The 24,140-nt window shown below is 42.5% G+C and overlaps 2 protein-coding genes across 6 annotated transcripts in view; one reads left to right on the forward strand and one right to left on the reverse strand.

Moving 5' to 3' along the window:
- Window positions 1-213: 213 nt before the first annotated feature.
- On the forward strand, window positions 214-762 carry LOC102416141 (60S ribosomal protein L21). Its single transcript, XM_044931135.2, is given in 2 exon segments — window positions 214-670; window positions 673-762. Coding segments are annotated over 2 exon segments (480 nt in total). The 5' UTR covers window positions 214-237; the 3' UTR covers window positions 720-762.
- Window positions 763-13,955: 13,193 nt separating this feature from the next.
- The window catches only part of WDR59 (WD repeat domain 59), an 80,504-nt gene continuing 70,319 nt past the window's right edge, over window positions 13,956-24,140 (reverse strand). For 3 of the 5 annotated variants that reach the window (XM_006063324.4, XM_044931137.2, XM_044931136.2), the window contains 5 exons: window positions 22,714-22,864; window positions 22,546-22,618; window positions 21,192-21,318; window positions 20,665-20,807; window positions 13,956-14,752 (listed from right to left, as the gene is read on the reverse strand). In XM_006063324.4, the coding sequence (XP_006063386.4) occupies window positions 14,517-14,752; window positions 20,665-20,807; window positions 21,192-21,318; window positions 22,546-22,618; window positions 22,714-22,864 (730 nt within the window). In that variant the 3' untranslated portion in view covers window positions 13,956-14,516. Of the gene's footprint in view, window positions 14,753-20,664; window positions 20,808-21,191; window positions 21,319-22,545; window positions 22,619-22,713; window positions 22,865-24,140 lie in introns of those variants that run through there. The other 2 variants (XM_045163247.1, XM_044931138.2) reach the window with 2 other exon arrangements.

Raw genomic sequence — 24,140 nt, forward strand, 5'->3', positions numbered from 1 at the left:
ACTCACATCAAACTCACCTAACACAAGTGCAAATCCTGTAAGAGGGTTCTTGGAGCAGCCTCTCACCAAGACACCCCAGGACGCAGGGTGAGAAGTCTCCCTTTCTGCAACAGAAAATAATCCCAACATGTTCACCTACAAGTGTGGTTTTGACGATCTTCCGCTGAACGGTATAGATAGGGGTTTTCTTTAAAACTTTAAAACCAGGGAACCGCCATCTTCCAGTGATTCGCCAAGATGACCAACACAAAGGGAAAGAGGCGGGGCACCTGCTACATGTTCTCCAGGCCTTTCAGAAAACATGGAGTTGTTCCTTTGGCCACATACATGCGAGTCTACAGGAAGGGTGATATTGTAGATATCAAGGGAATGGGTACTGTTCAAAAAGGAATGCCCCACAAATGTTGCCATGGCAAAACTGGGAGAGTCTACAATGCCACCCAGCATGCTGTTGGCATCATTGTAAACAAACAAGTTAAGGGTAAGATTCTTGCCAAGAGAATTAATGTGCGTATCGAGCATATTAAGCACTCTAAGAGCCGAGATAGCTTCCTGAAACGTGTGAAAGAAAATGATCAGAAAAAGAAGGAAGCCAAAGAGAAAGGGACTTGGGTTCCGCTGAAGCGCCAGCCTGCTCCACCCAGAGAAGCACACTTTGTGAGGACCAATGGAAGGAACCCGAACTGTTGGAGCCCATTCCCTATGAATTCATGGCCTGATGGGTGTAAAAATAAAGACCTGGACTGTGAAAAAAAAAAAAAACAACTTTAAAACCAGATATAAGACAAATAAGCTGTTGTTGTTTAGCGCTAAGTCATGTCTGACTCTTTGGGACCCCAAGTGATCCCCATAGCCCGCCAGGCTCCTCTGTCCATGGGGTTTCCCAGGCAGGAATACTGAAGTAGGTCGCCATGCTCTTCTCTATAGGATCTTCCCAACCCAAGGACTGAACCTGCGTCCCCTGCACTGGCAGGTGGATTCTTTACCACTGAGCCACCAGAGAAGCCCCAAGACAAATAAATACCAGGAATGTAATGTACAACATGAAAAAGAGTAGGACCCAACTGAGCAACTGAACTGAACTGAAGGTTATATATGTAAGTCAAGAAAGTAAATCCTGAGTTCTCATTACAAGAAAAAATATTTTTTCCTATTATTTGATTTTGTATCTAAATGAGATGATACTCAACTTACTGTGATGATAATTTCATGATGTATGCAAGTCAAATCATAAGGCTGGTCACCTTAAACATATAGACTGCTGTATGTCACTTATATCTCAATATAAAACTAGAAGAAAAAAAACACAACTTTTAAAAACAATGGATCCTGGGACTTCCCTGGTGGTCCAGTGGCCAAGAATCCACACTTCCAATGCAGGGGGCATGGGTTCAGTCCCTGGTCGGGGAGCCGAATCCTACATGCCACAACTAAAGAACCTGTATGCTGCAACTAAGGTCTGAAAGAAAGAGTTAGTTGCTCCACTGTGTCCGACTCTGCGACCCCATGGACCGTAACCCACCAGGCTCCTCTGTTCATGGGATTCTCCAGGCAAGAATCCTGGAGTAGGTTGCCATTTCCTACTCCAGGGAATCTTCCCAACTCACAGTTTGAACTCAAGTCTCCTGCATTGCAGGCAGATTCTTTACCATCTGAACCACCAAGGAAGACCAACTAAGGTGGTGCAGCCAAATAAATAGATAGAAATAAATATTTTTTAAAAAAGAATCACAACTTAAAGACATTTCATTATTTAAAAAAAATAAAAACAACGGATCCTGCCCCCACATACATACTCGTAGGTCGACTCTCATTAACGACTGCTTCCCACGGTGAGTGGATTTAGTGGTTGCCCCTCCAATCTCCATTTCCCCTTGCTTTTGGTAACCACTACTAATCGCTCTTTTAGGTAAATGCCCCCACTCAGCTTAGGTGGTGCAGCAGTAAATCTGCCTGCCGATGTAGGAGGCTCAAGAGATGTGAGTTTGATCCCTGGGTTGGGAAGATCCCCTGGAGGAGGAAATGGCAACCCACTCCAGTATTCTTGCCTAGAGAATCCCATGGACAGAGGAGCCTAATGGCCTACAGTCCATGGGGTCACAAAGAGTCAGGCACAAGTGAGCAAGCATGCACGCCCACCCAGCTTACCTGCTCAAGCCCTGGCCCCATCTTCTCTTGGGGCCAAGGAGCCTGCGGGGCCGCTGCCAAGCACCTCCCCAAGGCTCGAGACCCAAGCCCTCACTACACCCCACAGCCGGAAGGCAGAGGGACTGGGGTGGGAAATGGAATTGCAGTCCATGATTTTAAATGTGTCTATGTGCTTTTTTTGGTTTGTTTTACAAAATTAGAATACTGCCATAAATATAAGCTCTTGATCATGTCTTTTATACTTAATATATTATCATTATTGGCTCCAAATTGCTCCAAACTTCTTGAATTCAAATTTCAGCTAGCCTGTTTGAGATCAAATCTCTCTTTCCTCTTACTCTTTATGATTGTCTTTCAAGACTATTTGGGAAGAAGAGTCAAGTTTTCTTCTTTTTAAGAATTGTAACATACATGATGCCAAAACTCTCTAGGAAGGACTTTCAAAATCTGACTTTAGTTGTCACTGCCTATTAACAAAGTTATTAACCTTCAAGTTAATTACTTCAGGACAATTACTGAGAACAAACTTGATATTGCATCTGAAACATGAAACACACCCATAGAATTTACCTAGTAATAAATCTGCTCAATAGAGCTTGCAATGTACACACGTATTCTTTGGGTGTGTACCTTTCTGAGCCGTGTAAACATTTTCCCCCAGATATAGTGATTTTGTTTCAAACAAAATTGAGGAACTAGAGTCGTTTGCTCCCAGCTGTCTCCAATACACAAAATTCTTCTCAGTTAAGCATGGAGCTGCCAACAAAAACTTCTCTTTTTATATTTAAAAAAGTTGCTTGTTTTGTTTTTGACAGGGAAGCTTTATAATATTTAACTTGCTTTTTGCTACATTAAAAAGTCAAAGTAACATAAAAAAATCAAATAGTCCAAAAAACTAAAAATAAAAAGTAAAATATTTTTCATTCCAAGCGACTCCTGGCCTATTCTCCAGAGAACATTCCTTCTAATAGTGTATCCTTCCAGATAGGAAGAAAGGACAGTTAGTCAGTTTGGGACAGACATATATACACTGCTATATTTAAAATGGATAGCTAATAAGGACCTACTGTATAGCACATGGAACTCTGCCCAATTATGTGGCAGCCTGCATTGGGGGAGAATGCTGCTGCTGCTGCTGCTAAGTCACTTCAGTCCTGTCCAATTCTTCCTGACCCTATGGACGGCAGCCCACCAGGATCCTCTGTTCATGGGATTCTCCAGGCAAGAATACTGGAGAGGGTTCCCATGCCCTCCTCCAGGGGATCTTCCCGACCCAGGGATTTAACCCACATCTCTTATGTCACCTGCATTGCCAGGCGGGTTCTTTACCACTAATGCCACCTGGGAATGGATAAACGTATAAGTATGACTGAGTCCCTTTGCTGTTCACCTGAAACTACAACATTACTAATCCACTATACTCCAATACAAAATAAAAAGTTTAAAAAGAGAGAGAAAGGAGAAATATGTATCTCATAATCTCAACATACAGGTCTCAGTTCAGTTCAGTTCAGTCGATCAGTCGTGGCCGACTCTTTGCGACCCCATGAACTGCAGCACGCCAGGCCTCCCTGTCCATCACCAACTCCTGTAGTTCACCCAAACTCATGTCCATTGAGTCGGTGATGCCATCCAGCCATCTCATCCTCTTTCGTCCCATTCTCCTCCTGCCCTCAATCTTTCCCAGCATCAGGGTCTTTTCAAATGAGTCAGCTCTTCACATCAGGTAGCCAAAGTACTGGAGTTTCAGCTTCAGCATCAGTCCTTCCAATGAACACCCAGGACTGATCTCCTTCAGAATTGACTGGTTGGATCTCCTTGCAGTCCAAGGGACTCTCAAGAGTCTTCTCCAACACCACAGTTCAAAAGCATCAATTCTTAGGCACTCAGCTTTCTTTATAGTCCAACTCTCACATACATACATGACCACTGGAAAAACCATAGCCTTGACTAGATGGACCCTGGTTGACAAAGTGATGTCTCTGCTTTTCAATATGCTGTCTAGGTTGGTCATAACTTTCCTTCCAAGGAGTAAGCGTCTTTTAATTTCATGGCTGCAGTCACCATCTGCACTGATTTTGGAGCCCAGAAAAATAAAGTCGGTCACTGTTTCCACTGTTTCCCCATCTATATCCCATAAAGTGATGGGACCAGATGCCATGATCTTTGTTTTCTGAATGTTGAGCTTTAAGCCAACTTTTCCACTCTCCACTTTCACTTTCATCAAGAGGCTCTTTAGTTCCTTTTCATTTTCTGCCATAAGGGTGGTGTCATCTGCATATCTGAGGTTATTGATAGTTCTCCTGACAATCTTGATTCCAGCTTGTGCTTCATCGAGCTCAGTGTTTCTCATGATGTACTCTGCATATAACTTAAATAAGTAGGGTGACAATATACAGCCTTGACGTACTCCTTTTCCTATTTGGAACCAGCCTGTTGTTCCATGTCCAGTTCTAACTGTTGCTTCCTGACCTACATACAGGTTTCTCAAGAGGCAGGTCAGGTGGTCTGGTATTCCCATCTCTTTCAGAATTTTCCACAGTTTCTCGTGATCCACACAGTCAAAGGCTTTGGCATAGTCAATAAAGCAGAAATAGATGTTTTCCTGGAACTCTCTTGCTTTTTCGATGATCCAGTGGATGTTGGCAATTTGATCTCTGGTTCCTCTGCCTTTTCTAAAACCAGCTTGAACATCTGAAGTTCACGGTTCACATATTGCTGAAGCCTGGCTTGGAGAATTTTGAGCATTACTTTACTAGCGTGTGAGATGAGTGCAATTGTGTGGTGGTTTGAGCATTCTTTGGCATTGCCTTTCTTTGGGATTGGAATGAACACTGACCATTTCCAGTCCTGTGGCCACTGCTGAGTTTTCCAAATTTGCTGGCATATTGAGTGCAGCACTTTCACAGCATCATCTTCCAGGATTTGAAATAGCTCAACTGGAATTTCATCACGTCCACTAGCTTTGTTTGTAGTGATGCTTCCTAAGGCCCACTTGACTTCACACTCCAGGATGTCTGGCTCTAGGTCAGTGATCACACCATCGTGATTATCTGGGTTGTGAAGCTCTTTTTTGTTCAGTTCTTCTGTGTATTCTTGCCACCTCTTCTTAATATCTTCTGCTTCTGTTAGGTCCATACCATTTCTGTCCTTTATTGAGCCCATCTTTGCATGAAATGTTCCCTTAGTATCTCTAATTTTCTTGAAGAGATCTCTAGTCTTTCCCATTCTATTGTTTTCCTCTATTTCTTTGCATTGATCACTGAGGAAGGCTTTCTTATCTCTCCTTGCTATTCTTTGGAACTCTGCATTCAGATGCTTATATCTTTCCACAGGAGCGGAGGCTGCAGGAGTGGCCGAGAGGAGCTACTGCACATCCAAGGTCAGGAGCAGTGGCTGCGCTTTGCTGGAGCACCCGTGAAGAGACATCCCACATCCAAGGTAAGAAAAACCCAAGTAAGACAGTAGGTGCTGAGAGAGGGCATCAGACGGCAGACAGACTGAAACCACAATCACAGACAACTAGCCAATCTGATCACACGAACCACAGCCTTGTCTAACTCAGTGAAACTAAGCCATGCCATGTGGGGCCACCCAAGACAGACAGGTCATGGTGGAGAGGTCTGACAGAATGTGGTCCACTGGAGAAGGGAATGGCAAACCACTTCAGTATTCTTGCCTTAAGAACCCCATGAACAGTATGAAAAGGCAAAAAGATAGGACACAGAAAGATGAACTCCCCAGGTCAGTAGGTGCCCAATATGCTACTGGAGATCGCTGGAGAAATAACTCCAGAAAGAATGAAGGGATGGAGCCAAAGCAAAAATAACACCCAGTTGTGGATGTGACTGGTGACAGAAGCAAGGTCTGATGCTGTAAAGAGCAATATTGCATAGGAACCTGGAATGTTAAGTCCATGAATCAAGGCAAATTGGAAGTGGTCAAACAGGGGATGGCAAGAGTGAATGTTGACATTCTAGGAATCCCCAAACTAAGATGGACTGGAATGGGTGAATTTAACTCAGATGACCATTATATCTACTACTGTGGACAGGAATCCCTCAGAAGAAATGGAGTAGCCATCATAGTCAACAAAAGAGTCTGAAATGCAGTACTTGGATGCAATCTCAAAAACGACAGAATGATCTCTGTTCGTTTCCAAGGCAAACCATTCAATATCATGGTAATCCAAGTCTATGCCCTGAGCAGTAACACTGAAGAAGCTGAAGTTGAATGGTTCTATGTAGACCTACAAGACCTTCTATAACTGACACCCCAAAAAAGATGTCCTTTTCATTATAGGGGACTGGAATGCAAAAGTAAGAAGTCAAGAAACACCTGGAGTAACAGGCAAATTTGGCCTTGGAGTACAGAATGAAGCAGGGCAAAGGCTAATAGAGTTTTGCCAAGAGAATGCACTGGTCATAGCAAACACCCTCTTCCAACAACACAAGAGAAGACTCTACACATGGACATCACCAGATGGTCAACACCAAAATCAGATCGATTACATTCTTTGCAGCCAAAGATGGAGAAGCTCTATACAGTCAGCAAAAACAAGACCAGGAGCTGACTGTGGCTCAGATCATGAACTCCTTATTGCCAAATTCAGACTTAAACTGAAGAAAGTGGGGGAAAACCACTAGACCATTCAGGTATGACCTAAATCAAATCCCTTATGATTATACAGTGGGAGTGAGAAATAGATTTAAGGGACTAGTTCTAATAGACAGAGTGCCTGATGAACTATGGACAGAGGTTCGTGACATTGTACAGGAGACAGGGATCAAGACCATCCCCAAGAAAAAGAGATGCAAAAAAGCAAAACGGCTGTCTGAGGACGCCTTACAAATAGCTGTGAAAAGAAGAGAAGCGAAAAGCAAAGGAGAAAAGGAAAGATATACCCATTTTTCCAGTCATGGCATAACATTACACCGTTATGAACACATCACAATTTAATCAGTCCCCTACTGATGAGTATTTAGGTTGTCTAATTCCTTTCCACTATAATAAATAATGTGAAAATAAACATTCTCATACAAGCATTTTCGTGCATTTGTGTAACTGTATCTGTGGAATAAATTCCTAAAAATGAAATTGAGTCTAAGGGTTGGGGAGTGAACAGTTTGAAAGCTACTGACAAATTGTTTTCTGATAAGGTTGCACCAATTACCCACTGGTTGCACCTATTCATGTTATATAATGCTGCATGTTCTCTCACATAGCCAACATTGGGGGTTTTTTTTCCAACTTTTTTATCTTTGCCAGTCTGATAGGTGGAAAAATATTTTCTGTGTGTTTGTGTGTATGCCCGTCCACCATGAGTGCATGGTTCTGCCATTTCTGAACACAGAGACTCAATTAAATAAACTCAAGGTAGTAATAGGGATGGATGCTATTTCAAAAATTTATCCTTATTTCTAAGAGTGATTAATTGGCTTTGCAGCCTATACTGGAAAGATTAATTATTAATATATACTGAGACTATATAGTAAACAGTGCTTGGGAGTTCCTTTCTGACTACTCTTTTATTTTTCAACGTGTTTATTTTTTATTTTACTTTTTTGGCCATGCCAAGTAGCTTGCAGGATATTAGTTCCCCAACCAGGGATTGAACCCGCCCCCTCAGCAAGGAGTCCTAACTACTGGACCACTAGAGAATTATCTTCTGATGACTCTTTGATCTTAAAATGTCAAACTAAGAATTGAGGGGATTATCAAGATTACTTAAGAAATTAATTCAATTATTTAGAAATGTCAGCACATGTCATTTGAAATAATGATGATTGAATAATGAATGATGATGAATAATGATCATCATCATCATGTTGAATAATAATGTTATAATAATAATGTTATATAACTATAATAATATATAATAATAATGTTGAATAATAATAAAATATAATAATAATGATGACAATGTGTATTGTATGTGCATATGTAACAGGCAGTCTTAAGAAGAGGCTTGTAGAAAAGGGAGTACAGTACATCTTCAAACTGTGTCTTAGTCTTATGAATAGTTTTGGAGAAAGTTATTACTCCCGCTAAGAGAAATTTAAAATTCCTTACTGAAATCATTTAAATAACTTTTATTTTAGATCATAATTTTTTTTTCTTTTTTGTGGCTACAAAGCACGTGGGATCTTACTTCCCTGACTAGGGATTGAACCCATAGCTCCCACATTGGAAATGTGGAGTCTTAACCAGCGGATGGCCAGGGAAGTCCCTAAATAACCTCTCTATTTTAGAAGAGACTTAGAGAAAAATTGCAAAGTTACTACAGACGGTTCCCATACACCCCGCAGTTTCCTTACTTGTTAACGCCACACAGTAATACGGTACGTTTGTGACGTGTATTGATTGACACTTATTAACTAAAGTTCATACTTCACTCAGATCGCCTTAGTTTTCCCCAAATGCCCTTTTTCTGCTTCAGGCTCATACCCAGACTCCCAAGTCACAGTTACTCAGTCGTCATATCTCCTTGGGCTTCTCTGCGCTGTGACAGTTTTTCGCTTCCTTGTGTTTGATGACCTTGACGATTCTGAGGAGTCCTGGCCAGGTATTTCACAGGATGCTCCTCAGCTGGGATCTGTCTGATGTTTTTCTCATAATGAGACTAGGGTTATGGATTAGGGAGAGGATGGCCATACAGGTAAAATTTCTTACATTATCATATCACACTGTCAACATGACTCATCACTGTCGCTGTTGACCTTAATCATCTGACTGAGTGAAATACATTTATTAACTTCCTGTGTTGGCATAAACAAGGCTACAGAATATAACGAATTGAGTCCTGAGGGTTTCAAAGTAAAGTGTGGTGGGGAGGCTGATTATTAGGGAGCCAGGGGTTCCCTGGTGGCTCAGATAGTAATGAATCCGCCTGCAACGTGAGAGACCTGGGTTCGATCCCTGGGTTGGGAAGATCCCCTGGAGGAGGGAATGGCTATGCAGTCCAGTATTCTCGCCTGTAGAATCCCCATGGACAGAGAAGCCTGGTGGGCTACAGTCCACAGGGTTCCCAACAGTCAGACACAACTGACTGGCTAGGCACACACAGCACAGGAGTCCCCTGATTCCTCAGGAGACCCCGCCAGGGGAGCAGAAAGAACTCTATGCCAGAATGTAATGAACCCTAAAGCAATACTGGAAATTTAGAAACACATTGTTCAAAATAATCCCATTGGAGTAAGTACTGCTACTCATACTTTACGAGGAAGAAACTGAGGCACAGTGCCAAGGATACAGGCAAGCTGAGATGCAATCCATGCAGTCTGGCCACAGGGCCCAGGCTCTTACCACTGTGTATCGTCTCCCCAGATCCATTTTGACTTGGATTTCCCAGATTACTAGTGAGACACTAAGGCATCTTTCCTTTGGTATATTGGCTACTGGACTCCAGGACCTCACTGGGGACAGGTGATACAAAGAAGAAGCCATGAGGAACAGATTCCAGGTGAGACCTCAGAGTCAGAGCTGGTAGAGATCTGGAAGGATGGCATCCCACGTCCAGAGTGGGGGGCCCGCTGGAGCCAGCAGCTGGGATCATCTCAAGGTATAATTTAAGCATGACCCTAGGCAAGGATCACCAGATTCAGCAAACAAAAATATCAGATCCCCACTTAAATTTGAACCTCAGATGAACAACTTGTATGTTCCAAGTGAAATTCAAATTCACCCGGGCATCTGTATTTTAACACTCCCCCTAGCTGCACGGCCCCCAAGCCCAATTTCCAGCCCTCTTAGATTCACTGTTCACTTCCAGTTGTGGTAAAGTCAGCTGTGACTGAATCAAAACCCCTTACACTGTGAGTCTACTGACATGGGAAGATAAATGGAAGCTCTAGAAGGCTGAGGCATTCAAGAAAAAATAATGCAGAGAGAAGACAATTCTTTGTGTAAGGAAACAGTCCAACGTGCTTCATATGCAAAATGTCTTTCTAGAGAATTTCACTGAAATTGTCCTCATAAAGCAAATCATAACACTCATTTGCTTCACGTATTTCTGTTACGAGCCTCTTCTGTTAAGGAGAGGGTGGGATGAGTTGAGAGAGTAGCATTGAAACATATGTGAAATTAGATAGCCAGTGGAAATTTGCTGTATGATGCAGGGAGCTCAAATAAGGTGCTCTGTGACAATCTAGAGGGGTTGGATGAGGTGGGAAGGAGGTTCAAGAGGGAGGGGACATGGGTATACTTAAGGCTGATGCATGTTGATGTGTGGCAGAAACCAACATAATGTTGTAAAGCAATTATTCTCCAATTAAAAATAAATAATGTTTTTAAAAAGCTGCAGTGGGAACACAGGTCTTGAGATTCACAGCCGCCATTCCCGCCACTCCAAATTTCTACCCCAGGAAACCCTCATTACAATCAGCGTGGTGCACACTACAGGTAACAGTAGGAATCATGAAACAGAAGGACTCACGTCTCATGAACAAACAGATACTTCTGAAGTGGGTGGATGGAAAAACAGAATCAGTCCTTCAAAAAAATGTGTTATTTAAGTACTAATGTATTGAGAATGTGTAGTAAATGTTTGCCAACCCAAAGTTGATCTTTGAAAGGACATAATATGAGGCAGGTAGAGAGACAGCCATGATGTGTGAGAAACAGTCATAGTCGAGGAGGTGATGGGAAGGATTTCAAGGACTTCCAATGGCATAAGTCTGTTCAGTCCCTGGGTCGATGAATCTAGATGAATGGAGCAGATCTTTCTTTCACAACTGGAGAAATAGGTATAGTCTGGTTTAACCTTTATCCACAAACTCTATCAGATTCACCAAATATGGGTCTCTGCTGCCACCTAGTGTAAATTTCTCAGCTTTAAAAAGGTAAAAACAGGAAGCTCCATACTCAAAAAATTTCACTTGGAGCTCCTTTGATCATTTCTATTTCAGGATTTCCAACTCTATCAAAGCCTTTTGTGGGTAAAAAAAGAGAGAGTATATCCTCTATTTGTACTGCAAAAATATTTAAACTCTGTTGCATCTAATGTATCCAAACTGTTTACAGAAGGAAAACCATTTGATAATGATACAGATTGGCCCAAGCCTCTTAAAGCCAGCAATCTTTTGCTGGGGACTGTTTTTTGGATACCGATGTTAGATACCTTTTCTCCCTTTCTTTCATTTCGGAACTCTATTAGGAAAAAAGAAGAAGAAAAAAAAAAAAAAAGAGACAGTTTTGGGCTGCTCCCATCAATGATTCTCTCTAAATTAAAACAGTGGCAGAAGACAGTGATATCTGGCCCTGGGCTTTTAAACTAGGGCTAGTCTCAGTTTGGACACAGAAGTATTTAGCAGGGAGGGTGAGTTGGCGGCAGCCAAACTTTCAATCTTCTGAAGGCACAGAGAGAGTGTGTGCGCTTTCCTGCGTGGGAATCCATAGCCAAGAGACCAAAGAGCTGAGCTCATTGAGGAAAGAGACATCATTTCGGTCTAATTGTCTTCTCATCCTTTATACTGTATCTGGGTAGCCAAATAAAGGTAGGACCAAGAGACTGTTATGTAGGACTTCCTGGTGGTCCAGTGGCTAAGACTTCACGCTCCCAATGTAAGGGACTGGGATTTGATCTCTGGTCAGGGAACTAGATCTCACATGTTGCAACTAAGCCCCAGTACAGCCAAACAAATAAATAAGTCTTTTTAAAAAATAATTTAAAAGAGAGAGATTGTTAAAAGAGTTACATTAAGGTAGTGTTAGTCGCTCAGTCGTGTCTGACTCTCTGCGACCCCATGGACTATAGCCTGTCAGGTTCCTGGATCGGCAAGAATACTGGAATGGGTTGCCATTTCCTTCTCCCAGGATGTTACTGTAAGAACACACCAGGCACACCAGCACACCAGCTTTCCCTGTCCATCACCAACTCCCGGAGCTCACTCAAACTCACATCCAATGAGTTGGTGATGCCATCCGACCATCTTATCCTCTATCGTCCCCTTCTCCTCCCGCCTTCAATCCTTTAGGATGGGCTGGCTGGATCTCCTTGCAGTCCAAGGGACTCTCAAGAGTCTTCTCCAACACCACAGTTCAAAAGCATCAATTCTTCCGTGCTCAGCTTTCTTTATAGTCCAACTCTCATATCCATACATGACCACTGGAAAAACCATAGCCTTAACGAGACGGACCCTTGTTGGCAAAGCAATGTCTCTGCTTTTTAATATGCTGTCTAGGTTGGTCATAACTTTCCATCCAAGGAGTAAGCATCTTTAGTTGTATTTCAAAGCGATGGTCGACTTCACATTCATCAATCTATTCTTGAAAGTTTTAAGTGCTTTTCAATCACAAGTCTTACTGGAAAATACTGATAACCACCATAAGGGAAAGAGTCAAAGGACCAAAACTGAAATGAGAAACTATATTCTGATATTAGTTTGAGCAGAGGGGGAACAGGAAAAGATTGTTCTCTGCAAATGACATGATTCCACTGAGGAACATGATAGAACTTTTATCTTAATACAAATTAGCCAAATTACTACAAATCCCATGGTGCCATTACAGCAGCGTTGATACAAACAAGTGAACAGAAGAGAGTGAACAAATTCGGATTTTCTTGGCCTCCTCCTTTATCAGCCTCCATGTACCTACTGCACCTAGTTATTCAGCCCACTCTGCAGAGTGGCTGACATCTTACCTCGACTCCGAGCCCAGGGTTAAACCTCTGCTTTCATTGCACAGGATCCAGGCTTTTCTTACATCATGGTCTTTCATATCCAGTAAGAGAGGGATGACCTTCACATAAGCCTCATCTCAAAGTGTTCTGAAACTGTTTTGAACAAAACCCTCAGTAAGAAATGAATTTATACTGTGATCCTTTATACACATGTGCAAGTGTGTATGTATATACTTGTAAACAAGTTACACAAAACAATGTTTATCCTAACTGGTACATTCTGATGTCTCTTCTACTTTCATTTTTTTTAAACTGTGGTTTTTATCCACTACTTTGATTTCACAGTCTATTAATGAGTCCTGAGCTGTAGTTACAGTGATGTACAGACTGTCATATTTTGAGACATGGAGTTATATTTCTTAAGCTAATCAATCTGGAATTGTAAAATTCTAAAAAATGAATATAAATTTCAGTAGCAATATCGAAAAGCATTTCTCTTTCCTGAAGTGAAAGTGAAGTGAAAGTCACTCAGTCGTGTCCGACTCTTTGCAACCCCACGGGCTATAAGGTTAACGGAATTCTCCAGGCCAGAAGGAGTGGGTAGCCTTTCCCTTCGCTAGGGGATCTTCCCAACCCAGGGATCAAACCCAGGTCTTCCAAACTTCAGGAGGATTCTTTACCAGCTGAGCCGCAAGGGAAGCCCAAGAATACTGGAGTGGGTAGCCTATCCCTTCTCCAGCGGATCTTCCCCACCCAGGAATCGAACCGGGGTCTCCTCCATTGCAGGCAGTTTCTTTACCAACTGAGAACGTTGGTAAAGAGAACCAACTCAGCACTGAGAACGTTCTGAAGAACTGGTGGATGCAGATAAACATGGGTGGAAGCCTGAGAAGCAGCCCAAAAGAATGAAAGCATTCATGGAAACTCGGCCGACCTGCACAGGGGCAACAGGAGCCTCTCGCAGCAGTGCTGCCAGGTAATCTGAGCTTCCTTTTGCTAGAAGAAATGATTAAAAAAAACCAAACTCTTCAAGTTGGGAAGAACCTTAAATGTCAAGTTCTATTTTCCCCTACTGGATGACAAAAGCAAGTCAGCGTTCCTTGGAAAATCTGAGCACTGACTTTGATCCTACCCCAAAGAGTTAATTTCAATTAGAAGTAGAATTAAAAAAAGATTCACTAAAATATCACCTCTTTTTTCCCCAGATGATTACTAGAATTTTATTAGCCAAGAGAAAGCAGCTGGAAGAGAAATAGCAAACGAAAAAATACATCTTAAGGATCCGTAAGTACATATTTATAATTTAAGTATCATATTTTAAAAGGCCATAGTCCATCAGTTCATTAAATGCACCAACTTATGTCACAGGTCCATTTGTCAACTGAAGTAATGTCCACTGTCCTTTGGCTCAACAGACTGTCCTTTACATCTGACCTTGATCTCTGTGATTGGCATCAGAAAGGATGCTGTCGATGGTTTGAGGTCAACATCTGAAAGGTAAACACAGCTCTGGAGGCAGGTGTTTCCAGCTGCCCGAGTCCTCTTCCACCAACATCCATGCCAGCAACAAACAGCCAAGAGCTGAGAAGGCAAAGGCTCAGGAACAGCCCACACCGTGTCAGTCTTTGAGGGGAGCACACCCCAGTCCAGGTGGAGGTGGGCTCTGGAGCCTCGTTCCTGGCGGAGAGCCTATCACCCAGCACTGATGGGCCCCCTAGGACTTCCCACAGCGCCGGGGGCTGTGAGCTCAGAAAGTGCTTTCCAGCAGGCAGTGGCACCCACAGCCGGTGGGACACACCTCCTGGGTCCGAAACCACTCCATCATGTGGCTGGTGTGCCCCCCGTGTCCACAGGCCAGGCAGAAGTTGGACGACCCTCGCACAGCCACGTGGCAGATGGCACACTGGAACGTGAAGCCTTTGCAGATGGCACACTGCGTGCCCCGGACCTCACTCCGGCAGTGGCTGCAGTACACGCCAAACTCTGGAGAAGGGTGGAGGTGGCCAAAGAGAGACACGGTGAGTTCAGCTCTGCAAACGAGAACTGGGCATTGTGAGCAATAAAGATGCATTCATTCGGGAGGGCTCTGTAGGATCTTATTAAACCACTGCTGGTCAATTTTTTTAAATGGCAGAACCCCTGATGGCCTCTCTTATTTCCCTTCCCTAAGGAAATAGAAGCCTATCACTGGGGGCTCCTTTCATCTCAACACCCACAGATACTCATATCTCCCTCTTCTTTCAGCCCTTACAGTAGAGGAAGGGTCCTGGGTTCTTCCTTCTATCAGAACCAGCTCCTCTGCTTCAAAACAACAGGCAGTCATAAAAACGGACCAATAGAGACATTCCATACACAGTAATTAAGGGAAATATTTCATGGTAGTTCCTAGTTAAGGTAAATCCTGAGATAAACCAGCTTGAAAATCTTGATTAAAAATAGCTATGTTTTCTTAAGCGTAACAAAAAAATTTTTTTTATTGAAGTATAGTTGTTTTACATGTTGTTAGTTTCAGGTGTACAGCAAAGTGATTCAGTTACACATATACTCATACTTTTTCAGACTCTTTTCTCATATGGGTTATCAGAATATTGAGTAGAGTTCCCTGTGCCACACAGTAGGTCATACTTGTTATCAACCTTATATATAGTAGTGTGTGTATGTTAATCTCAAGCTCCAGATTCATCCCTCCTCCCCATGCTTCCCCTTCGATAACCAAAAGTTTGTTTCAATAACTGTAAGTTTGTTTCTGCTTGGTAAATAAGTTCATTTGCATCATTTTTTAAAAATTATGTTCCACATATGAGTGATATGATATTTGTCTTTCTCTTGTCTGACTTACTTCATTTAGTATGATAATCTCTAGGTCCATCCATGATGATACAAAAGCATTATTTCATTCTTTTTATGGCTCAGTAATGTTCCAGTGTGTGTGTGTGTATATATATATACACACATACTACATCTTCTTTATCCATTCATCTGTCGATGGACACTTAGGTTGCTTCCATGTCCTGGTTACTGTAAACAGCACTGCTATGAACACTGGGGTGTTTGTATCTTTTCAAATTAGGATTTTCTCCAGATATATGCCCAGGAATGGGACTGTTGAATCATATACTAGTTCTATTTTTAGTTTTTTAAGAAACCCCCATATTGTTCTCCACAGCAGCTGCATCAATTTACTTTCTCACCAGCAGTGTAAGAGGGTTCCCTTTTCTCTACACCCTCTCCAACATTTATTATTTTCATGATGGCCATTCTGACTGATGTGAGGTGATACCTCATTGTGGTTCTGATTTGCATTTCTCTAATAATCAGCAATGTTGAGCATCTTTTCATGTGCTTTCTGGCAATCTGTATATCTCCTTTGGAGAAATATCTATTTAGATCCTCTGTCCATTTTTTGATGGGGTTATTAGTTTTTTTAAATATTGAGCTACAGGAACTCTTTGTAGATTTTGGAGGTTAATCCTTTGTTGGTTGCTTTGTTTGCAAATATTTTCTCCCATTCTGTGGGCTACTTTTTCATTTTATTTACAGTTTCTTGTGCTGTACAAAAGCTTTTAAGTTTAATTAGGTCCTATTTGCTTATTTTTGTTTTCATTACTCTAGGATGTGGATCCCAAAAGATATTGCTACAATCTATGTCAAGAATGTTATGCCTATGTTTTCCTCTAAAGACTTTTATAGCATCCAGTCTCACATTTAGGTTAAAATCCACTTGAGTTTATTTTTGTGTATGCTGTTACAGAATGTTTTAACTTCATTCTTTTACAGGTAGCTGTCCAGTTTACCCAGCACTACTTATTGAAGAGGCTGTCTTTTCTCCACTATATATTCTTGCCTTCTTTGCCATAGATTAATTGGCCATGGGTACATGGGTTTATTGCTGAGCTTTCTAATCTATTACATTGATCTATATTTCTATTTTTGTGCCAGAATAAAATACCTAGGAATAAACCTACCCAAGGAGACAAAAGACCTGTTCTCTGAAAACTATAAGACACTCATACAAGAAATCAAAGATCACACAGATGGAAAGATATAGCATATTCTTGGATTGGAAGAATCAATATCGTCAAAATGACACTACCCAAGGCAATCTACACTTTCAATGCAATCCCTATCAAATTACCAATGACATTTTTCACAGAACTAGAACAAAAAATTGTTTAATTTATATGCAAACACAAAAGACTCTGAATAGCCAAAGCAATCCTGAGAAAGAAAAAACAGAACTGGAGGGATCAGACACCCCAATTTGTAATCAAAGGAGTATGGATTAAAGACTTCCTGAACAACTTCAACCCCAAACCAGACTTTAAAGTCCTTTGTCCAGCCCAAGGAACCCAGCACAACCTTTCGAACAGGAGATGTCAAAAGGTCTAGCTGATTGATGGGCTGACATATCAGTTACATATCTCTGTGATTCATTTATTTACCTGAAAACTAATTTAAAAGACAAATTGCAGGAGGCCATCACTAATCTTTCCCTGATATACCTGCATGCCTGTAGATGCTCTGAAAAATATTATAGATTACCCAAATAGCATTTTGTGTCTGTACTTCTTCATGTACATGCACCAAGATAATCCATATTAAAATAATCCTTTTATTCAATATTTAAATCTATGTATTATTTTGGTTTGTTTTTATTTAACTGAAACTATATTCACACAACTTAAAGAATCAAATTATTCTATACATTGTATTATCAAAACCAGCATTCCTTTCCAGTCCCACACCCAACACTCCCTAGAGGAAATTCTTCCAACCCATTTAACTATTTCTTCTGTTTTTATCTCCCTATCTCTACACATGTTTATAAAATTATTTCTTTTTAAAAAAATTATTTATTTTCAATTGAAGGATAATTGCTTTACAGTATTGTATTGGTACAGGTATACATATGTCCCCTCCTTAGTTATTCCTTAATTGTCATATTTAAGCACTGTCTACTGACCTTCCCCAGTGGAAGTTCTTTCACTCCCCAATTTCCCCAACCAGACTCATGGACCACTGTTCCTCTTCTTCCCCATGCAGCTCTATTATCATTTGGTTGGATTAATATTGCTTTTACATTATTTCTCTAGGTAAGTATTCATCAAGCCAAACCACATACCATGATGACTTCCTTTCTTTCTTACACATTTTGTTTTTCCTAGAGTTGGTCTTGTTTTTTCATTTGCTTATTATGTACTTATTGACAATTTATCTCCAAACAGCTGAGTCTTTTAGAAACACACTGAATACTGAAACACGCTAGGTATTTTTTCTCAGGGACAACACTCTGAAGCTCCAGCCTGGACTGCTGTGTCTCCAGGTCTGTCACGCACATCTCCCTTCATCATCGTCCTGACACCCTGGTTTCCTGGCTTTGCGTCTATTCCTCCTCCTTAGATAGGCTGAAGGTTTCCTCTAACTCTTAAAGGATGACCTGGGTACAGAACCCTGGGTTAGACGCTAAGGGATTCTAGGAGGACCGTTTTTCGAGCCCAGGGAAGGCACTGCTGCATGCTGCTGTCCAGCTCCAGCAGCTTCAGCAGCTGCTCCAAGAGGTGTGATGCTATTCGTATCCCTATCCTTTGGAGGCGACTCATCTTCTCTCTCTGGAAACTTCTAGGATCTTCTCTAGATCCCCGAGTCTTTCTTCATTCATATACTAGCTATGTAGCAGCCCCTTTATCAGGAAACTTGTCCACCTTTTCTAGACAGTGAACTTCCAGTTTTCTGCTGGGAGAGGGGAAGGGTGAAAACTGCTTTGCAAAATAGGAGTGGGGATCTGGGGACCCTATAAAGGTCATCATACAAGGCTCCTATTTCTGACCTCACCTTCCTGCTACTTGCAGAAGTTCTGGGTACTTGTAATTCCTGAAACATCTGGGGGTTCTGCCATGTGTGTTGGGCTTCCCTGGTGGCTCAGACGGTAAAGAATCTGCTGGCAATGCAGGAGACCTGAGTTTGATCCTTAGGTCAGGAAGATCCCCTGGAGAAGGAAATGGCAACCTATTCCAGTATTCTTGCCTGGAGAATTCCATGGACAGAGGAGCCTGACGAGCTGCAGTCCATGGGATTAGTTACATGGGGTTATCCATGTGTGTTACTGTTTTTCTGCCTGCCAGTTCAGTGTTCAGCTCCCTCTCTGTAAAATCAGCTACCACTAACTATCTGTAACCCAGGTCCCAAATTTTATTGCCAATATTACTTTTCCTTGCACAGCTGTGTCTTTTCATAAAAGCTCTATGTAGACACTTCAGCAGGGTCTGGGGGAGAAAGGAAATCAGAATGTGTTCAGTCTATTCTTGATGTCTCTCCTTTGTATCATTCTTTAGAAAATATCTCTTAACTTCTTTCATATCATAGTCTTGCTTTTCCTCAAAACATACTAGTATCTCATTCAAAGTCTGTTTCTGGTTCTTTCTCCAAGACTCAAGCTCCAACTACTGGTTTCTCTCAAGGCCCAGAATCAGAGGGCTCTCTTATTTGAGAGCCCATTCCACCCCACAGTTCCCAGGTAAATGCACTCAATGCTCACAGCATGAATACCATCAACATGCTAAATATTCCCACATTCCTAGTTTTAGCCCTAAACTCTCCTTTAAGTTCCAGACTCATATCCAACTGTCTACATGATTTCTCCAGTTTGAACTTCAACATTTCCTACTATTCCAACCTGAGTTTTCAATTTTCTTCCAATCTTTTCTAATCTTAGAATATGGCATCGCCATTTCCAGTTCAAGCTGGAAACTTAGGATCATTTAAGCTTTGTCTCTTCCTCAAACCCATATCCAACTTGTTAGTAAGACATACTGATATTGAGTCTACCCCTGAAATGCATTTTTACTTCATCCATTTCTTTCCACCTCCACTGATAACACCTGAGACCAGGCTGTCCTTCTCTCTCTGACCACCTTAACAGTCTTCAAATGCCCTGTCCGCCTCTACTTCTGTCCTCCTCCAATCCTTTCTTCCTATAATAGCCAAAGAAATCCTCTTGCAGTGGAAACCGGAGCATACTACTTCTTCTAGCTGTCTGCTGCCGGGTGGAGCTATGCTCCCTCCCTGTCAGTTTGGCCTCATTCTCCTTTTTTTCGGCCGCACCACACAGCTTGCAAGATTTTAGTTCCCTGATTGAACCCAGACCCACAACAGTGAAAGCAGAGTCCTGACCACTGGACTGTTAGGAGAGTCATATCACTTACTCCTTAATGTCCTTTGAAACTCATCACTGGACTTAGAATACAGTCCAAGTTCTTACCATGACTTTCAAGTCCCTGACTCTCCTGTGGTCTAGTTTTACAGCACTTTTCTCACTCACTGTTCTAGCACACTGGTCTTCCTTCGCTTATTCTAAATAACAGCTATTTCCCCTGCGGGGCTGCTCCCGGGTGGGATGCCCTTCGTGAGACTGTCCTGCTGCACAGGTGGCTCCTGCAGACCTCAGCTCCCCAGACAGCCTTCCCAACGCAGCTCAAAATGTCTGCTAAAAGTTTCCCTCCCCGCTCCCCTGACCCAACATCCTTTTTGCTTGCTCGTAAGTACTGATCACAGCTTGTAACTGTTTTTCTCCCCCACTGGCCTAGGAGCTGCCACATAGGAGGAGTGTGCCAGCACTGCGACTAAGAGGAGTCTCATCAACGTTAGCTGAATAGCTGAATAAATGTCCCTGCGGCCAGTCAATATCTGAGGATTGTACAGACAACTTCTTCCTTAACAATGAAAATGTAATTGTCTCAGGAAATGCCAGGGTTTTCAATAACTTAAAATAGACTCAAAGTACTTCAGAAATTTCCACTTATAAATGAGACACTGGAACTTCCAAGGATTATGTATGGACACGTTAAATGACAGAACCTTTCAGAGAGTGATGAGAACAGAAAGAAAGTCATATTTACCAATGCCTTTGTGAGGATCAGGAGGACAGGAAACAAACTTCAGCACTTCAGCTCGTTTCTCCCTCAGACCCCAACGGTAGAGGATTTCTCCATAGCATTTCTTAAAGTCATCAAATTGCTGGGTATTAGCGGGGTCCAGAAGCCTGGATCAAATTCAAAACATATCTGGTCAGTTCCTTTAAGAGAAACAAGTTTGATGCCAAATGGCACTTAATACACCTCTCTTAGGGTTTCCCTGGCGGCTCAGATGGTGAAGAATCCGCCTGCAGTGCGGGAGACCTGGGTTCGATCCCTGGGTTGAGATTATTCCCTGGAGAAGGGCACGGCAACCCACTCCAGTATTCTTGCCTGCCTGGAAAATCCCCATGGACAAAGGAGTCTGGTGGGCTACAGTCCATGGGGTTGCAGAGAGTCGGACACGACTGAATGACTAAGCACAGCATATACCTTTGTTAAAAGCAAGAGTCCCAGTGTGGGAAGAATCTAAGCATCACAGAACTACAGCTCCTGGCTGGGAAGGTCATTACCTTTTATTTTTATCATGCTGATCACGCTCTCGCTCACGAGGATCACTGTAGGTCAGACTCCCAAAACGGATTTCTTCTGGTGAGGACTCTCCCCAGGGTGAAGATATGTGTTCTGTTTCTCTTCCCACTGAAGAAAATCAAATGGGAAGGGAAGATGGAAATCAGAGGAGGCATGGGAAATAACCTGAAATCTCTCATGATGCACATGTGTCCCATTTACTTCCTGGAAGGAAAATAAGCTAAGCTGAAGATTCTGAGAAGTCCTAGAACGAAACGGAACACTTTCCTATCCTTACCTTTCTGTCTGCTGCTGCTGCTGCTGCCAAGTCACTTTAGTCGTGTCCGACTCTGTGTGACCCTTTCTGTCTAGGTATTTACTATTAACGTAACTTGATAATTAGGTACACACACAATGATTAAGCAAATTATAAGAGTGATATAGATTATTAGGCAGGCATTACTTATTTTAGAAAAACTCTTTAAATGGCATGAGAAAATGCTCATGATAAAATAAAAAATAGAACATAAAATCACAAATATAGAAAGATCTGCCCCCCCTCCTCCGCCCCCAACACACACACACACACACACAGACTGGAAGGAAATGTCCTGGAATGTTAACAGATCTTATTTATTTCTAGGTGGGGAAATCAACCATTAGTATTTTCTCCACCAACATTTGTTTTCAACGGGCAAATAGTACTTCTGTAATCAACAAAATAAAAATCATTTTTAAAAAGAAATTTTAAAACTCCAGAAAACACATATACACCTACTGATTACATAGACCTTTACGGCCAGGTGGGACTGGGCTCAGCTTCATTTCTCTATCCTGAAGGAGGTTCGTGGTGGGGGGTGCAGGGGGTGGTAACAGGAAGTGGCAGGCGATGGGGAAGGGGCTTGTGCAGCACAAAGGATAAGGGCTGGGCTGGCGATGGACAATGGGAAGGCCCACTGCCAGTTCCTCAAGGTCATAGGATGGGAAGTAACCAAGCAAGGCAGAGAGACTGCAGAAACTAGCCTGCTCAGACACAAAAGCCCATGTCTCAGCCCTTGCTGACTGGTATCTCCACCGTACTCAGTTTCAAGGTCAATGAGGGGACTTCCCTGGCAGTCCAGGGGTTAGACTTGGCAGTTTCACTACTGGGGCCTGGGTTCAATCCCTGGTTGGGAGACTGAGACCCTGTAAGGTGCACAGTACAGCCAAAAATTAAAAAGTAAATAAACACATACAAGACAATGAGAAACAAGGGAAAATATGAAGAATATTCATCAGCTAAAGATCACATATTAAATCACACACCACATTGAAAGTATAAAACCTCAGCATGGGCTAAGGCAGTTCCGTACTGACCTATGTTCCAGCCACCAGTGTTGAACCCCGGGTCGGACAAGCTTGAGCAGGAGCCTGAGGACGTAAAGCTGGGCTGCAATGAAAGCGGGAGCAGCGTGAGAGCGCCGCTTCCCATGATGGCTGACCTTTGCAAAAAGCCAGATTCAGGCCAGGAAACCCCCAGCTTACATATCGACTGTGGGACACCACAAGGTTAGCTGAGCGGCTGGGAAAAGGCCCGAAAGGGTTTGGTATCCCCTGCGGTCGAGACTGGGCTTCGAACACGCTGCAGAGCATGGCCAATGTCTGCACATCCCGGAGCCGGCAGTAATGAGCCAGTCTGGAGAGAAAGGGGCATGAGAGAAGTCGTGAGAAGGCACGGGGGAATGATGACTGTCGCGACTGCGGCAGGTTGTTCCCATTGGGGAAGGAAGGGAGAGCTGATTTAAAAACTAACTTTATTGAAGTGTAGTTGATTTACAACATTGTGTTAATTTCTACTATACTGCAAAGGGCTTCAGTTATACATACATACACGTTCTTTTTCATATGCATTTCCATTATGGTTTATATAGAATGGATAAACAACAAGGTCCTTACTGGATAGCAGAGTGAACTATATTCAGTATCCCATGATAAACCATAAAAGAAGAGAGAATTCTTGATTCTGCCTCAAAAGCCCCCATCAGGAACAAGAGCTTTCTACAGACCCAGCAGCTTGATCGACTTGTTTTGGAATAACACATATCAGAGTATCACACATGACCTAGATAACCCATCTGAAAGCTCCTGGTAGGCATCCAGGCCTGGGCTCAGACTTGAATGAAGTTTCTCCAAGAATTAGGGAGACTCAACTCACATCTGAGTGAGGCCTCCCCAACTCCAGGGAGGCATCACACTGCTTTCTGGGGGTTTCCTAGTCCTCCATTCATATAACCTAAGGCTACATGAAAGTGCTCAGAGAAATGGGGAGCAGGTCAGACTCCAGAGGTGGCATTATGAGTCTGAGCTATTAAATAAGAACAACAGGGAACAGTTTTATTACCTCTTAGGTCCTCACTTCCCCTTTGCTCCTTTCAGGACAACTGCCCCAGAAAGTGAGGTAGAGATCCCAGGAACTTGGCCTTTGCAATGGAATAGTATCGATACTTTCCTAACAAGCAAAGTCTAATAGTTTTAAGGTGTTTGCACACTTTCTCATGAGCCTCCTAGGAAGTGGGTAGAACAAACATCATTATCCTGTGTTACCACGAGGCACTTGAAGAGTGAGCAAGCATCCCAGATCTCTCCTCAAGTAGGTAAAGCGAACCTCCACCTGAAGGAAGGAGAGCTTCTCCACCTCTCTTCAGGACCTGGGCCTCCCTGTCGTGGAGGCTCCAGTGATTTTTCCTGGCTGTAAATCATTTTGCACGTTGTATTTCCTGTTAGTCATACTTTAGTGCAATAAATCAAACTCAGTATTTTCATAAACCGTCTAGTAGGGTGAACACATCGTGGCCTTTGGAAAACACAAAGCCAACATACAGTTCTCGAACCTGCTCTCAGGGGCGAGGTTCTACAGCACCTCAACAAACTTTCTACCTCAGGAGCTCTGTGTTCAGACAGATACGACTTCT

Source organism: Bubalus bubalis, chromosome 18 (assembly GCF_019923935.1).
Source record: "Bubalus bubalis isolate 160015118507 breed Murrah chromosome 18, NDDB_SH_1, whole genome shotgun sequence".
Classification (NCBI taxonomy): domain Eukaryota; kingdom Metazoa; phylum Chordata; class Mammalia; order Artiodactyla; family Bovidae; genus Bubalus; species Bubalus bubalis.